The sequence below is a fragment of the Physeter macrocephalus genome, chromosome 13 (assembly GCF_002837175.3).
Source record: "Physeter macrocephalus isolate SW-GA chromosome 13, ASM283717v5, whole genome shotgun sequence".
Taxonomy (NCBI): Eukaryota; Metazoa; Chordata; class Mammalia; order Artiodactyla; family Physeteridae; genus Physeter; species Physeter macrocephalus.
The window spans coordinates 86,163,320-86,180,264 of NC_041226.1; the positions used below are offsets into that span (position 1 = coordinate 86,163,320).

The window sequence follows — 16,945 nt, forward strand, 5'->3', positions numbered from 1 at the left end:
GCTGAGCCTGCGCGCCCGGAGCCTGTGCTCCGCAGCGGGAGAGGCCGCAGCAGAGGGAGGCCCGCGTACCGCAAAAAAAAAAAAAAAAAAAAAACCAAACTCTAGGGGGACCCAGTCGTAAGAGGGACCCCACACTTTGGTGAGTTTTACCTCTAGGAGCTCTAACAGGCCCTCACAGAGAACACTGGAGAAAATTCCCTGTGTGCTTCCAGCGGGGGTGGGGGGTTGGTGGGGACTGGGGAAAAGGAACCATTCTGAAATACACCAGAGCATTCTTGACCTTCTTAACAAGGCCTGATCTATGAGAAGCTATTTTACCAGAGTCAAACTTGCTGGGATTTTATCAGAGCCTAACCTACTTGAGGGAAGAAAACCAGCTCCAGCCCATTCTAACCATCCTGTCTCACCCAAGGAGGTGGGGGGAAACTAAGCAGCATGTGGTGTAAAGTTCTTAGTCCAGAGGCAAAGGCTCACTAAAAGAGTGACACCTTATCATAGGACTATGGAATGATCTCCCTTCCCCCATACCTCATTTCTATATCACTAAAGGCCTATTTACTGCTGTTCCTTTTATTTAGTAGATTACGTCCGCCTTGCAACAAAAAATTACAAGGCATACTCAAAGGCAAAAAACACAGTTTGAACAGACTAAAGAAGCACTAAAACCTGTCAGATATGGCAGGAATACTGGAATTATCAGACCAGGAATTTTTTTTTTAAACTATAGTTAATATACTAAGAGTTTAATGGAAAAAGGAGACCATGAAATAATAGATGGGTAATGTAATGAATGAGATGTAAAGTAGAAAAGAATCAAAAGGTAATGCCAGAGATCAAAAACACTGTAACAGAAATGAAGGATGCCTCTGATGGGCTCATGAGTACAACGGACATTGCTGAGGAAACAATCTCTGAGCTTGAGGCTATAGCAATAGAAGCTACCAAAGCTGAAAAGCAAGGAGAAAAAAAAAAATGGGGAAAAAAAACACACCCCAGAATATCCAAGACTGTGAGACAATGACAAAAGATGCAGCATACACATAATGGGGATACGAGAAGAAGAGAGAGAGGAAAAGAAGCAGTATTTGAGGCAATAATGACTCAAGAGTTTTCCAAAATTAACATCAGACACCAAACCCCAGATCCAGGAAGCTCCAAGACCAAGCAGAATAAATGCCAGAAACTACACCTAGGCATATCATATTCAAACTTCAGGAATATGAAATATCAACGATAAAGAAAAAAATCATGAAAGAAGCCTGTGGGAAAAAACACCTTTTCTATAGAGGAGGAAAGAGAAGAATTACATCTAACTTCTCCTCAGAAATCATGCAAGCAAGGAGAGAGTAGTGAAATACTTAGACTGTTGAGAGAAAAAAAACCTACCAACCTAGACTTCTGAATCCTGCAAAATTATCCTTTAAAAGTGAAGGAGAAGGGCTTCCCTGGTGGCGCAGTGGTTAAGAATCCACCTGCCAACGCAGGGGACACAGGTTCGATCCCTGGTCCAGGAAGATCTCACATGCCACGGAGCAACTAAGCCCGTGAGCCACAACTACTGAGCCCGCGTGCCGCAACTACTGAAGCCCGCGTGCCTAGAGCCCGTGCTCCATAACAAGAGAAGCCACCGCAAAGAGAAGCCCGCGCACCGCGATGAAGAGTAGCCCCTGCTCGCTGCAACTAGAGGAAGCCTGCGCACAGCAACGAAGACCCAATGCAGCCAAAAATAAATAAAATAAATTTATTAAGAAAAGGAAAAAATAAACTCAAGAGTAAGAAAACAGACAACCTGATGAAAAAGATGTGCAAAAGGCCTGGACAGACACCTCACCAAAGGAGATATACAGACTGTAAACTAGTATATGAAAAAATGCTCCATATCTTATGTCATCAAAGGAATGCAAATGAAAACAATGAGATGCTATTACACACCTATTAGAATGGCCAAAATCTGGAGCACTGACAGCACCAAATGCTGACGGGGATGTGGAGCAGCAGGACCTCTCATTTATTGCTGGTGGGAATGTAAAATGGCACCATCACTTTTGTTTTGTTTTGTTTTGTTTTTGCCGAGCCACGTGGCTTGTGGGATCTTAGTTCCCTGACCAGGGATCGAACCTGTGCCCCCTGCAGTGGAAGTGCAGAGTCCTAACCACTGGACCGCCAAGGAAGTCCCAAAATGGTACCACCACTTTGGAAGACTGTTCGGTGGTTTCTTATGAAACTAAACATATTCTTACTGTAGGATCCAGCAATAGTGCCCTCAATATTTATCCAAATGAACTGAAAACTTATATTTACGTTAAAAACCTGCACATGGATGTTTATAGCAGCTTTATTCATAACTGCCTAAACTTGGAAGCAACCAAGATGCCCTTCAGTGGGTGAATGGATAAACACACTACAGTACAACCGGACAATGGAATATTATTTAGTGCTAAAAAGAAAAGAGCTATCAAGCCATGAAAAGACATGGAAGAAACTGAAATGCACATTACTAAGTGAAAGAAGCCAATCTGGAAAGGCTACATACTGTGTGATTCCAACTATGTGACATGCTGGAAAAGGCAAACTATGGAGACAGTAAAAGGATGAGTGATTGCCAGGGGTGAGACTGGGGAAGGGTGAACAGGCAGAGCACAGAGGATTTTTAGGGCAGTGAAAGTACTCTGATATTAAAGGACTGATACATGTCATTATACGTTCGTCCAAACCCTTAGAATGTACAAATCAAGAGTGAACCCTAATGAAAACTATGGACTCTGGGTGGTAATGACGTGTCAACGTAGGTTCATCAGTTGTACAAATGTACTACACTGGTAGGGGATGTTGATAATGGGGGATGCTATGCAGAGTTTCTCTAGCTCGCTGCAACTAGAGAAAGCCTGTGTGCATCAACCAAGACCCAACCCAGCCAAAAATAAAGAAATAACATAAATTTATATATATAAAAAAAAGATAAGTACTGAGTACTATCTCCAAAATTTATGCCCAATGAATTCACTTCTCTTTTTTTTTTTTTTTTTTTTTTCCACTTCTCTTTATTTCCATAGCTACCACCTAGATCAAGCTACCATCATCTTTTTCTCCTGGGCTACTATAATAGCCCCCGACAGGTCTACTGCATCTATGCTTACCTTTCCACAGTTATTCTCTAATGAGCAATTAAGAATTTTTTTTTTTTTTTTAAAAGTAAACTACTACATATTGCTACTCCCCCAGCCTAAACACCAACCACCTAAAAATCCTCCAACATCTTCTCACTGTACTGAGAATGAAACCCCAACCTGCACTTACAGGGTTGTATACCATCCAGCTCTTGACTGATTTCTCCAATCTTACTTCATTTCCCTTTACCTCTAAGTCACCTCACTCCAGCCACATGAGCCTAATCTCTTCGCTCACACGTGCTCAGTTAGGCCTAGCTCAAAGCACTGTAGTCTTGACCCTCCCCTCCTCTGCACAAAACCCTCTGCTCCTGGCTCTCGGCTCCTGGCTCTCGGCCCGAGATCTCAAAAGCAGCCTCCCAATGTCGCTCATCATATCAACCTGTTTCGCTTCCTTCACAGAACAAATTATAATTGGAAATTAGCTAAAAAGCGGTGCAATCTCCCTCGAAGGGGTTTGGGCACTAAGAATCACAGCTGGTACTCCAGAAGAGCCCCCTCTCTGCCTGCTCCGTGTCTACACAACCTGAAAAGCGCCTGCCAATTACACTCTGCATATACGTGCATGCACACAAAGGTAACAGAAGGGGACTGCAGACAGAGCCAGCACACCAAAACTTTAAGAAAAAAGAGTTATTGGCCAAAACTGACCCCCAAAATTGGTCCGTCAAAATAGTGCACATTTATCTAATACTTTTGTGTGTTAAACATAAGGATTAAAAACTAATATATCCTCTATCAATCACATCAGTACACAAAAGACTCGCATTTCTTCCCCCCCCACACTGTCTTTTATTTTTACAAGAGATAAACTGATACCAAGCATTGTAAATGGATGACCACAACAAAAGCAACAATCATTTCAATTACCAAACACGTAACACACTCGTACTATGTCATAATATTGACATTCAGTCCAGTAATCCTCCACTGTAACAGCTCCTTTACTTTGTTGTGAAAATTGATTTGTGTATTTTTTGCCTCTGAGTCCTTGTGGGATTTTTTTTTTTTTTTTTTTTTTTTAAATTCAAGAGACTCATATTTCTAAAAGTTGAATTTGCTCGTTTGCCCTTTGGTGCAAGGGATAATTCTACACAATGTCATTGCATTCCACCTGCAATAAGACATAATAACTGGATAACCAAACACTGCATTTCATGTCCTAAATAGGATACCAACCACATTTTTGTCAAAGTACTCTAAACACACTTCAGCATTCCATTAACAAACAATATTATGAAGTCAAATTACATCCAAATGAGGGTAAGAAGCCTTGGCCCAAGACTTTGGTTGATGCCACAGTCTCTGGCTTATCAGAAAGAATAAAAATTAAAAGTAATCAAGGTATCTGAGAATTCTCTGGCAGTTTCAGTTGTTAGCGCTTTCACTGCTGAGGGCCCAGGTTCAATCCCTGGTCAGGGAACTAAGATCCCACAAGCCACACGTTACAGTTGGGGAAAAAAAAAAAGTAATCAAGGTATATTAATAATACCATTAATAAATGTTGGCCTATATAAACTAGAAATGCTAAAACAATGCTGTTTCACTACATGGTTAAAAGAAAAAAGAACAAGATAAAACTTCATGGTAGGGCCTCCCTGGTGGCGCGGTGGTTGCGCGTCCGCCTGCCGATGCAGGGGAACTGGGTTCGCGCCCCGGTATGGGAGGATCCCACATGCCGCGGAGCGGCTGGGCCCGTGAGCCATGGCCGCTGAGCCTGCGCGTCCGGAGCCTGTGCTCCGCAACGGGAGAGGCCACAGCAGAGGAAGGCCCGCATACCACAAAAAAAAAAAAAAAAAAAAACTTCATGGTAAAGATGACAGATTGAACACAGGCATTTCCTTTCATTCCCCCTGAAACCCCACTAAAACACCCAAGGGATTTTTCACAACAGGATTAATTCATTAGGATGAAGAGAACAGAAGAGGAGGCAAGAGTATCAAAATCTGGGAAGCTGGTAAGCCGATGGATGAATGGTTAACTAACTCAGCAAGTCCAAGAAGCTGAACTCTAAGCAGGAAGCATCTGACATACACCTCTAGAAGGAGGAGGGCTGAAGGGAGACTGCCCCTCCCTGTTTCTAGCAAAAAGCTATAGCAGTTTCATCTCTATAAAGTGTGACAGTCTCTGGCTGTGGGGCAGCAGACAGAGAGGGCATATTGTACTTAAAAAAAAAAAAGGTCGGGGGGACGTCCCTGGTGGCGCAGTGGTTGAGAGTGCGCCTGCCAATGCAGGGGACACGGGTTCGATCCCTGGTCCGGCAAGATCCCACATGCCGCTGAGCAACTAAGCCCGTGCGCCACAACTACTGAGCCTGCGCTCTAGAGCCCGCAAGCCACAACTACTGAAGCCCTCGCCACAACTAGAGGAAAGTCTGCGTGCAGCAACGAAGACCCAACACAACCAAAAATAAATAAATAAATAAATTTTAAAAATAAAATAAATTTTTTAACAAAGGGAATTAAGCAAATGTTTATATACTGAATGCCTGAACCCCTCCCTCTGCCCCTGCCCTCACCCCACAGTTAGCTCCCCATCAGGCCTATGCTTTCCAGGCACTCGATCTGAAGATTCTTCTTGGGGAAATCTGACCTCACCAAGAGGGGGAAAAAAAAAAAGACTAAAAACAGTGACATGAGGGTGGGGATGAGGCCTCCCAATAAAATGCCAATGGTCAGCAAGCCTATCCCTTTCACTCAGAGCGTCTAATCTGTTTTTAAATCTTACATGTGACAAAAAATAGATTATAACTATACCGAAGCATATAATCTTAATATAAAGAATGAAACTAATTTGGATTTCACCATGTGATGGTGTCCTTCAGATCACATTTGACTTCCACAGTGCAAATAATACAGGACCATTTTAGTAAAAGTATCTCTTTTCCTAAGCATCTCTTTTGACCTGTCATTATTTAAATGCATCCTCTTTTCTTATAGCATGAAAAAGTTGAGATACATTTCACAATATAAAATTCACCACTTTAAAGTGTGCACACTACAGTGTTTTTAGTACATTCACTATTTTGTGCAACCATCCCATTATCTAATTCCAGAACATTCCCACCATCCCAAAACAAGCCTTATACCTATTAGCAGTCAGTCCTAATTCCTGCCCCCCCCACCATCCCGTGGCAACTATTAATCCACTTTCTGTCTCTACGGACTTGCCTATTCTGGAAAATTCATATAAATGGAATTATACAATATGTGGCCTTCTGTACCTGACTTCTTTCACTTAGCATAACATTTTCAAGGTTCATCAAAGAACAAGTAAAAGTACATATAACGGGTCATTCCTTTTAATAGTAATATTCCATTTTATGCATATACCATGTTTTGTTTATCCATTCATCTCCTGATGGACATCTCGGTTGTTTTCAACTTTTGGCTATTATGAACAATGCTCCAATCTGCTTTTTAGTATCCTGTTCTTAAATGTGAGTAAACCACCAAAAATCATTAGACATGTGAAGAAAGGAGTTAACATGAAAGGTCTGTAGACACTAAAATGAATAGGAAAAAAGCAACTGGGAAAACAGGGACGATGCAAAGAGGAAAACTTTCAACTAACTTTAAACTTATCATTAACTTCAGGTAATAAAAAATACTGTGTACATGAAAAAAGCACTCATTATTCCTATAAAAAGGAATAATGAGAGAACAAGAGTTCCGTGAAACTAAAAATATGCTCAAAAACTTTTCAACAGACTTGGACGCTGAGAAAGTCTCCAAGGAAGTAGAACAACGACGATGACAACAAAGACAGACAGAGATGGCGAAACAGAAAGAAATTTTAAGACATGCAAAGTTTCAAAATTTATCTCCTACACATTCTTTTCTCAGGAAGCTTGAAGGATGTACCTTACTAAAATGAGGGGGTGACAAAAACACACAACCCTGGGTACAAAAGACAGAGATCCAACACAGGAAAGAAGGAAATGCAAAAGCCCTAGGACGAGGATGGTGAGCATTTCAGGTTAACCATCCTAAACCAAGAAGATGAAATTTATCAACTATCTGATGTGCCTGATCATACTGAGACACCTAAACATCCAAGAGACAGTCTGAAGCTAATTTAGTAATAAATACATAGAAAATTAAGTAAACAATAAATCCAGAGAAAGCAAAGAGTCGGAAACGAAAAGAAGTTACAGCTACCACATGACTTAGCCGTGGACACCCTTTATATAGTCAAAATAATAACAAATACTGACCTAACAATTACAAGTCTACTCCACAGTGAGGATGAGGAAACAGGAGAGGTGCGTGTGAACACAGGGCTGGGAAGAGAGGGTACTTCCTGTAGTGGGTAACTACAGAAAATGTCTAGAACTGAAAAATTAACAAGTCAAAATAGTGGCGTGTTATTTAGAAATATGGAAGTAAATAACAAAAGGATCCATCAAGGATCAAAAATAATTACTTGGGGAGGTGAGAGTGGCTGCTGTTTTTTTTTTTTATAATGGGCCTTCCACAAGTATTTGACCATTTTAAACTTCATGTATATACAAACGGAACCTGTGCTCATTCTGTTTTGAAAAGGTTTTGGCTACAGAAATGTCCTGAAAAGAAATCTTAAAGATAAACATATAAATACTTCTTAACTAAGGGAAAAATAAAAATCACAAATATGTGTCCTAAATTTAAGGGCTATGAAGGGCTTCTAAGCGATCTAGTGTTTTCTGGAAAGGATAAACTTTCAAGAAAAAAATAAGCTTCAAAATGAAGAAAATCTCTGTATTTTCGCCAGCTTATTTAACTGTATACACTGTTCACTGAACTAACAATTTTGTAAGGTAAGAAAATCATTCTTGTAATACTATTTCACACTGTTGTTAAGGAGAGAGATTGAAGACCCTTTATCAATTAGTTGTTTCTAATGCTTTTGAAACACTAGTAAAATAATTCTTAAGACAAAGGCTGAAATTTAGGGCATAAATTGACACCAACTTGCCTCTTCGTGCAGTACATCTCCTTTGCCTTCAACAATTCTAAGCTGGATCTTTGCAGTCTCTCTGCCTGGGATATACTTCCTATGGCCAACTCCTACTCACTCTGGTCTCAGTGTGAATACCATCGCTCACAGAGGCTGTCTCACCTTTCAGTCTAAAGTGACCGCTCCCTTTTGTTCTAGATCATTCTAGAGCACTCTAGAGCCTTTTGTCCTGATCTGAAATGATCACTCCCAGAAGGCAGAGGCCTTGTCTGTCATGCTCACCACTTTACCCCCCATGTCTGTGATAGTACTTGGCAAGTATCAGGCACCCAAGTATCTGCTGACTGAATACGTGGGTATTTACCTCAGTGCTCTTGGTTTTGAAGAGTCTTATTGCACGCTCACGTTATGGGGTTTATTTTTTAAAGGAATTTGGAAAAAAAGTAAAAATCTACCTGCTTTGAGAACACCAAAAAACATCCTTCGAAGTGCAGGTGGATGTTTACACTAAAGAATTACTAGCTGCTTTTCTGAGGTTCAAATTTAACTGGGAATCCTATATTTTACTTGGCAATCCCAGTCGGGGAGTAAGAAAGAGAGAAGAACCAGAATGGGATGTGTGGGGGTACGGAGGCAGCTAAAGGCTGCTATGAGGCATAAGAAGTTGGGAAGACAGATGAGAAATTTGGGATTTATTGCTTTATGCTGATCAGTGTAACTTGCCCTTTGCTACCTCCTCAAGAAAACTTCAGTAAAGGTTTACACTACTTTTCAAAAAAATAAACGCAGATGAGAGACTATGTCCTCTGAGAAGTCTTCCCTTATTTTACACCGAAAAACGTTTCCTCCTCCTGTGCCACCTCTGGACTTGGTACATTAGCACTCTGAATTGTGTCTGTAAGCTCCAGAAAGGCAGAGTTTAAGTGTTTCCTCTGTATCACCAGCATCTAGAACAGTGTCGGGCACAATGTCTGTTCAACATGAAATCTACAAGCTACATCTAAATCAAAATGCGATCAGTTATTTTAGCCATACTCAGCATGGTAAAGAAAGGTAATTTCAAAGTCTGAACGTATACGACTGGAACATATACTTACTGTTTCAAAAGTATTCAGTATCATCAAAGGGAGAAACACACTAAAATAATCTCCACAATCTTGAAATCTCACAGGCACAGGTCTTGCGATGGACTGACAAAGAGTTGACGGGGGTCCGCACAGATCAAAGTTCACAAACATTTCATATTTCCATTTTAAGACCTCTTTAACGAAGGTGTCAGAGATGGACTGTGCTGACAAGAGAATGTTTACTGGAGAGGAAGGCGAAAAAGATCTGTTTTCACAAAATGGAACTTTGTAGCCTTGCCTGTTGGAATTATTTGGAGTATGAGAATGGAGAACGGTGCACAAACCCTTCACTTCAGCCACTGGCTTCTGAGATACGAGAGATACTGGCTGTGGTACTTTCAAAACAGACTGTACCCCACTTGACTTATTTTTCGGAGTTGGTAAGAGCACTGATGTATCTTCCAAAGACTTGGAAAGACCAGCAATTCGTGAAGTACTACTGGAGCTAAAAATCTTAGCAGTGGAAGGTCTCAAAGGTTTAGATGCAGAGAGAGGCAAGCCAGGTTTACGAAATATATCTTCATCTGCTGCTTTAGATTCAGAGTGTTTTGAACAGTATTCACCCTGGTTTTCCGGTGTTTCAACACAATCTTTGTACTTACATTTTGTGCTACTCAAAGATCCCAACTGAGGCCGACTCACAGAATCTTCTCCTACCTGGACTGTATCTTTTCCATGAACTACTTCAATGAGTTTATCATTCTCTTTCTCCATTTGTGAACATAAATCCATATCTTCAGGATCACATTGTGTTAAAAATATACTATCTTCCTCTATGTCACTGCTGGATTCAGGCTCTCCCTCCTTCAAAGCTGCCACATCTAAATGATGTACTGTTAGGTCACCTCCACCTAAAGGGTCCCCTGAGGCAGAAACAACTATTTCATTTGTTGGTATTTCTCCATTTAACACTACAGAAGTACACTGGTTCAAAAGACAAGTGTCATCAGCTACCTGAGAAACGTATTTTGCTTTCACGGGTTCTGTTTCAGAAGACAGACATTTTATTAACTGTTTTTCCTTACGTTTAGCAGTTACTTCAACTCCTCTTTTATAACTATAATCTGATGTATCTGATTCTGGCACAAATTTGTCAGAATTCTGCGCTGCATGTGGCCCTGCTCGTGCTGTATCTGTACTTTGATCATCAGAACATCCTTGTCTGTTTTGCTGTGATCTGGGTCTCATCTGCCTTTGCAGCTGAAGGTCTTGACTCGTCAGCAGTTTCTTATTATTTTTGACAGAGAGAGTCTGAGGAGAAATTAATTTAGTCTTTCTCTGGGTATCAACTACTCGAACAGCTTTGCCATGGTCACGTATACACTCCAAAGATTGCTGGGACAACTCAAATGCCCTATGAGGAGCCTTTTCCAGATGAAGTTTCTCAACCGTTGAAGTTGGTTCAGGACACTGACGAAATTTCTTTGGGGGCACTATAGCAGGAGTTGTTCTACAACTTATGTAATTTGAACTTTTACCCTGCGCTGTTTTGGTATCCGAATGTGTTTTTTTAGGAGTTTTAGAAACTGCGACTTTCCTAACAGGTCTGGAGTAAGCGTGAAGCTTTGGTGGAGACTTCTTCAGGGAAACCGTAGTGCTCCTCTGAACACTTGAACTGGGAGTTGTAGTCCTCTTGCCCATACTTTTTAAATCCTTTTCAGTCACATCTCTCTCATTAAGAATATCAGACTGGTCCTCACTTTTGACAGGAGATGAAGGCCTTAGAGGATCTTCAGCCATAGCAGCTTTCTCGTATCGTTTTCTCTTGGGTTTTTTTACCTCAATTTCACAAAATTTCTCAACAGAAACACTACTACTGTGTGGCTCTGTGTGTTCCTCAATGCCCTCTGCTGCTTTTTTAATGACCTCTTCAGGTACATAATCTGTATCATAACCCCAATCATTTGTGATATCACCTACGTGAGTCAAGCACGAATTTTCTTCATTCTCTTGAACTGAATTCTTGTTGTCTGGTTTCTGATCTTGCCAAACTGAAAACACTTCACATGGACTTTCAAACTCAAAAAACTGAGAATCAGATTCCTCAAACTGCAAAAGGGACCTTGTATTTTCTTCCTTTATTACATTCTGTTCCACATTTGTGTTAGCTATTGAAGTATGCTGCTCTGGACATTGCTTCTCGATGCATGTTTTATTCTGTTTAATGTGTTTCTTAAAACCCACAATTCTTTCATCATCATCATCATCATCTTCATCAGAATCTGAAATAATAATAACCTGTCTACAGCAGGTTTCCCTGACACTATTTTGGTTGGCTGTGAAACATCTTCTATCACCTTTAACTTTTCTTTGTAGCTGGGATGAACTTTTTTGAGTTGAATCTGATGGGAACTTAATAACACTGGCTTGAGCTATTAAAGATAATTTGTGGAGGTCTCTGTCTATCTGAGAATCTGTTAAGGTGTCAGACTTAGGACTGATGCTAAGGACATGTTCTCTTAAATTGGAAGAAAACTGAACAGTACTCTTGCTAATTCCCATATCTCTTGATTCAAGTCCAGTCACAGGATCTTTAGAGGGAGGTGTTTTCTCCACAAAAATATTGGTCATTTCTGTAAATGAGACCAAATCTTTATTACCAACATGACATTCTAGTATTTGACAACTGATTTCAGGGGTAGAGAAAATGCCTAACTCTTCTTCCTTTACTTGTTTGTTTTTCAGCAATAAACTGTTTTCAGATTTTTGTTCTCCATTTTTATCATCCAGAATACCATTAGGGCCTAAAGAGAGATTGTGACCTCCTGTATCTTTCTTTGAATAGAAACTTTCAATGCTAGATACAGTCAGGTTTTCCTCTAAAGTGATACTTTGCCTGTGTTGCTTTTTTATTACATGTGATAACTTAGCACAGATTTCATCTTTATGTGCCTTAGTTTTTGCCTTTGAGGTTCTGGCAAGAGTATCATCCTTTAAAGAGAAATCCTCATTTGATGTGGACACCTTTTCCAGAGAGTCATTGCTAGAATCAGTCAACAAACGTGTTGATGTTATTATTCCTCTGTCAAATACCTTTTCTGGACCATTTCTTGAAGTACAATTCTGTGGGGTATATGAGGAATTCTCTTTTACAGACTTATGCTTCCCTGTACTTATTTTAACTTGGCCTCGAGCTCTTTCATTAACAAGCCTTTTACTACTCGGCTTCAAGCACAACTCAGCTGAGAGATGGTCTTCGAGTTTCAAATCTTTTATAGAAGTTTGCTCATTATCCTCTTCTATGGCATTATTTGCTTTGCTGAAAATACTCTCTTGCACTTGACACGCATCAGCTTTCATCGGTTCTTTAGAGAACGTTGGGCTGGAGTTTTCCAGACAGTGCCTGTCTTTTTTAGACTTCTTCCCTGTTTGTTTACTTTCTTCTTTATTATAAGATGCAGGAGGCGTTTTACATGGAGGAGTCAGATCCACAGAAGTGCTACATTGAGGTACTTTCAATTTTATGTTTCTAATAATTTGCTTTAAACAAGTTTGTAACTCATGGGTTTCCTGACTAGTCAACTGCCAACCTAAAGATAAATTTCCTCGCAGGAATAAGTTGAGCTTATCCCAGAATCGCTTACAAAGAGTCTGCTGCCCAAGCTGATAGCCTTCTTTAAGGAGACTTCTGATCAGCTGCACACAAGCAAGTTGTACAGAGTTAGATGGCACTGAATGCAATGACAGAGATGATATCATCGTTGTGCCTTTGGAGCAGTTTCCAGACGACTTCTCAGAACTCCGTGCAAATGCGGTGGTGGGAAGCTTGGCGCATTTTACGACGGCTTCCACCCACTGCTGGGAACTAACCCACAGCAAATGCAAACACTTTTTATTTCTATGCAGTTCAATCACTGACACCAAAATCAGAAGGAAAAACTCAGTGACTGTGTCACACACGGCGTCTGTCTGGTTGAGGATGTCTTTGACTTCAGAATGCAGATGATGAATAACCTCCACTATATAAGCCACACCCAGATCCTTAAGATCCATGAGGGACTGCACAAAAGGGATGAACCACAGAAACGTGCTGTTATGAACACGCATGTCTTGACCAATATCTGACTGAAGCACATTAGCTAATGTTTCCATTTCTTCATACATGTTAGGACAATAATCTGGGCAAATGGCTGATCTCCACCCTGAATCCTAAAATGAAAGAGATACTGACATTCAGATAAACAAGCACCATTCATGACAGGTTTAACACACAAGTTGCAAACAAGAAAATACACTGCTCAACTTTCCTGTTTTGACGTACATATACGGACCCCCAAGAAATTGAAAACAGTTCAATTTTGAGGTTAAGGTTTCATGAAAAGGTTAAATTTACAAAACCTCCATGTACTCTGGACCTCTCTCCTTCAGTTGGTTTTGATTTCTAGTCATGTGATTTATCTCCCTCATGCCATAAATGTTCTACCCTTCCGAAATGTACTTAAAAATTAATCTCTCAAAGTGTGCATGCTCTCATTAGAGCCCATTTTTCCTCATGAGCTTCTGTTCAATCAGAAAGGTTTTATGCAGCCGTTGATTCAGAATAGCTACATATCATAAAATCAGCAATGCAACTAACCACGTAAAACACTGTCTATACAATATAAAGGAAATACAATATTATCTGAATTCTCAAAATGTTTTATACCTTTTTGGTCTTTTCAGGGTTATAATTGTATACAATCTGGCTGCAAGTCGCCATATCATCCAAATATGACTCCGGTTCTAACTTGGTCCTTAAATATTAAGAATAAACAGAAATTACTGAAATGAAGGGGAAAAAGAAGAAGAGAAAAATCCTACTGTTAGGTCAATTATAGTAGACTTCCTCATAGAGATTGTTTGAAATCCTGACACAGGTACTGAACGAACCTCACAGAGCTGTTCCGTATATTCTGGATCTCTTTATTGTAGCTCACATTGTTGATAATGGTTTGAAATGCCTCAATAGGATCAATAAGTTGACCCCAGACCTTAGATCCAAGGCGATCCAGAATCACCATGAAACAGTGTAACGCTGGCCAGAAAGGATCCACACTATCATCTGAAATACAATGGAGTAATTTGCCAAATTACAAAACAATTAGAGAAAGGTACTAAAATATATTTGAGAATTAAGCATTCTTTACCTGGGTAGCAACAAAACTGAAAGAAAAGCAGGAAGTAATTTAAAGTAAAGCATTGCCAACTACAGGTTTTACAAAGCTAGCAAACTTTTAAATAGTGTCTGCATTTTTTTTTAAAGCAATACACCTCTGTTAAGAAATTTTTTCGTGTGGAACTGAGATAGTCTAGATAAACTCAACTTTCTCATCCTGTTTGCCGCACCTGAAAGAATCTTTCCTCCTCTGCTTCTTCCAGACCTTTATACTCTCACCCTTCAATAAATAACAGAAGTAAAGTAGAAAAAAAGGGAGAGAAAGAAAAACTTGGTATTTTCAGATCTAAACAAAGTCTGTGATACAAGAAATCCTGAATTCTGTGTGTCATTTGGTTGGTATAAAGGACTGAACCCCTCATCCACTGGATAAGCAGAGATAAATACTCTTCATCCACCCATATCTCAACATGGCTTTGTTGTTATCTCCATTCCATCCAACTGGCAGGAATTCCCATCACTCACACACTCTTATGCCCAGTCCTCTCCCTCTTCTCTGCATGCAGTGGCAAAACACTGCCCTGCTCAAAGACCTTCACTTGCTCCTTGATGTCTTCTAAGGAAATGAGAAGTCCTCAGTCAAGCATTTGTAAGATCTTACTCTATTCCTTCTTTCCAGATTTATTTTTTTACACTCACATAAAGATGCACCACCTACAGAAAAAAACAGATAGCTGGCTTTTTCCAAGTAAGAACCAGAATGGCTTCACTATTAGCAGCACCTATCATCTTCCACAGTATTCTTAGGAGGCAAGTGCTCTAACTCACCCAATTACTGACAACCCTAGAACTTTCTGATTTATTTCCCTCAGGGCTCTTAGATTCTACTTTTTATCATAGTCATTTGTGTAGAACTTCTCATATACTTTTTTATCCTCTACTGAAGCTGTCTTATGTCTAGGACGCTCTCAAATAAGGAAGAAAGTCATCAGTTAGGTGAAGACAATTATGGAATGTTTCTTAAAGAGGTGACTTGGGACTTCCCTGGTGGTGAAGTGGTAAAGAATCTGCCTGCCAAATCATAGGCAGAACACTCTAAGACATAAAAGATCCTTTTTGACCCACCTCCTAGAGACATGGAAATAAAAACAAAAATAAACAAATGGGACCTAATGAAACTTAAAAGCTTTTGCACAGCAAAGGAAAACATAAGACGAAAAGACAACCCTCAGAATGGGAGAAAATATTTGCAAATGAAGCAACAGACAAAGGATTAATCTCCAAAATTTACAAGCAGCTCACGCAGGTCAATATCAAAAAAACAAACAACCCAATCCAAAAATGGGCAGAAGACCTAAATAGACATTTCTCCAAAGAAAATATACAGATTGCCAACAAACACATGAAAGGATGCTCAACATCACTAATCATTAGAGAAGTGCAAATCAAAACTACAATGACCTGTCACCTCACACCACTCAGAATGGCCATCATCAAAAAATCTACAAACAATAAATGCTGGAGAGGGTGTGGAGAAAAGGGAGCCCTCTTGCACTCTTCGTGGGAATGTAAATTGATACAGCCACTATGGAGAACAGTATGGAGGTGCCTTAAAAAACTAAAAATAGATCTACCACACGACCCAGCAATTCCACTACTGGGCATATACCCTGAAAAAACCATAATCCAAAAACTGTCATGTACCACAATGTTCACTGCAGCTTTATTTACAACAGCCAGGACATGGAAGCAACCTAAGGGTCCATCGACAAATGAATAGATAAAGAAGATGTGGCATATACATACAATGGAATATTACTCAGCCATAAAAAGAAACGAAATCGAGTTATTTGTAGTGAGGTGGATGGACCTAGAGTCTGTCGTACAGAGTGAAGTAAGTCAGAAAGAGAAAAACAAATACTGTATGCTAACACACATATATGGATTCTAAAATTAAAAAAAAAAAAAGGTTCTGAAGAACCTAGGGGCAGGACAAGAATAAAGACGCAGACGTAGAGAATGGACATGAGGACACGGGGAGAGGGAAGGGTAAGCTGGGACGAAGTGAGAGAGTGGCATGGACATATGTACACTACAACATGTAAAATAGCTAGTGGGAAGAAGCCACATAGCACAGGGAGATCAGCTTGGTGCTCTGTGACCACCTAGATGGGTGGGATAGGGAGGGTGGGAGGGAGACGCAAGAAGGAGGGGACATGGGGATATATGTATATGTATAGCTGATTCACTTTGTTATACAGCAGAAACTAACACACCATTGTAAAGCAATTATACTCCAATAAAGATGTAAAAGAAAGAATCTACCTGCCAATGCAGGGGACACGGGTTTGAGCCCTGGTCCAGGAAGATCCCACATGCCGCAGAGCAACTAAGCCCGTGTGCCACAACTACTGAGCCTGCCCACTAGAGCCCACAAGCCACAACTACTGAGCCCGCGTGCCTAGAGCCTGTGCTCTGTAACGAGAAGCTACCTCAATGAGAAGCCCCTCGTGCACCGCAACAAAGAGTAGCCCCCGCTTGCTGTAAGTAAAGAAAGCCCACACGAAGCAATGAAGACCCAACACAGCCCCCAAAATAAATAAATGAATTTATAAATA

At 40.3% G+C, this 16,945-nt stretch overlaps 1 protein-coding gene across 3 annotated transcripts in view; it reads right to left on the reverse strand.

The window, feature by feature from the left end:
• Positions 1-16,945, reverse strand: part of SETX (senataxin) — a 68,584-nt gene that overhangs the window by 40,869 nt on the left and 10,770 nt on the right. For all 3 annotated transcript variants that reach the window (XM_028497718.2, XM_028497716.2, XM_028497719.2), the window contains exons 6-8: positions 14,102-14,273; positions 13,878-13,965; positions 9,203-13,381 (exon numbers count right to left, since the gene is read on the reverse strand). In XM_028497718.2, coding sequence (XP_028353519.1) covers positions 9,203-13,381; positions 13,878-13,965; positions 14,102-14,273 — 4,439 coding nt within the window. The remainder of the gene's footprint in view (positions 1-9,202; positions 13,382-13,877; positions 13,966-14,101; positions 14,274-16,945) is intronic.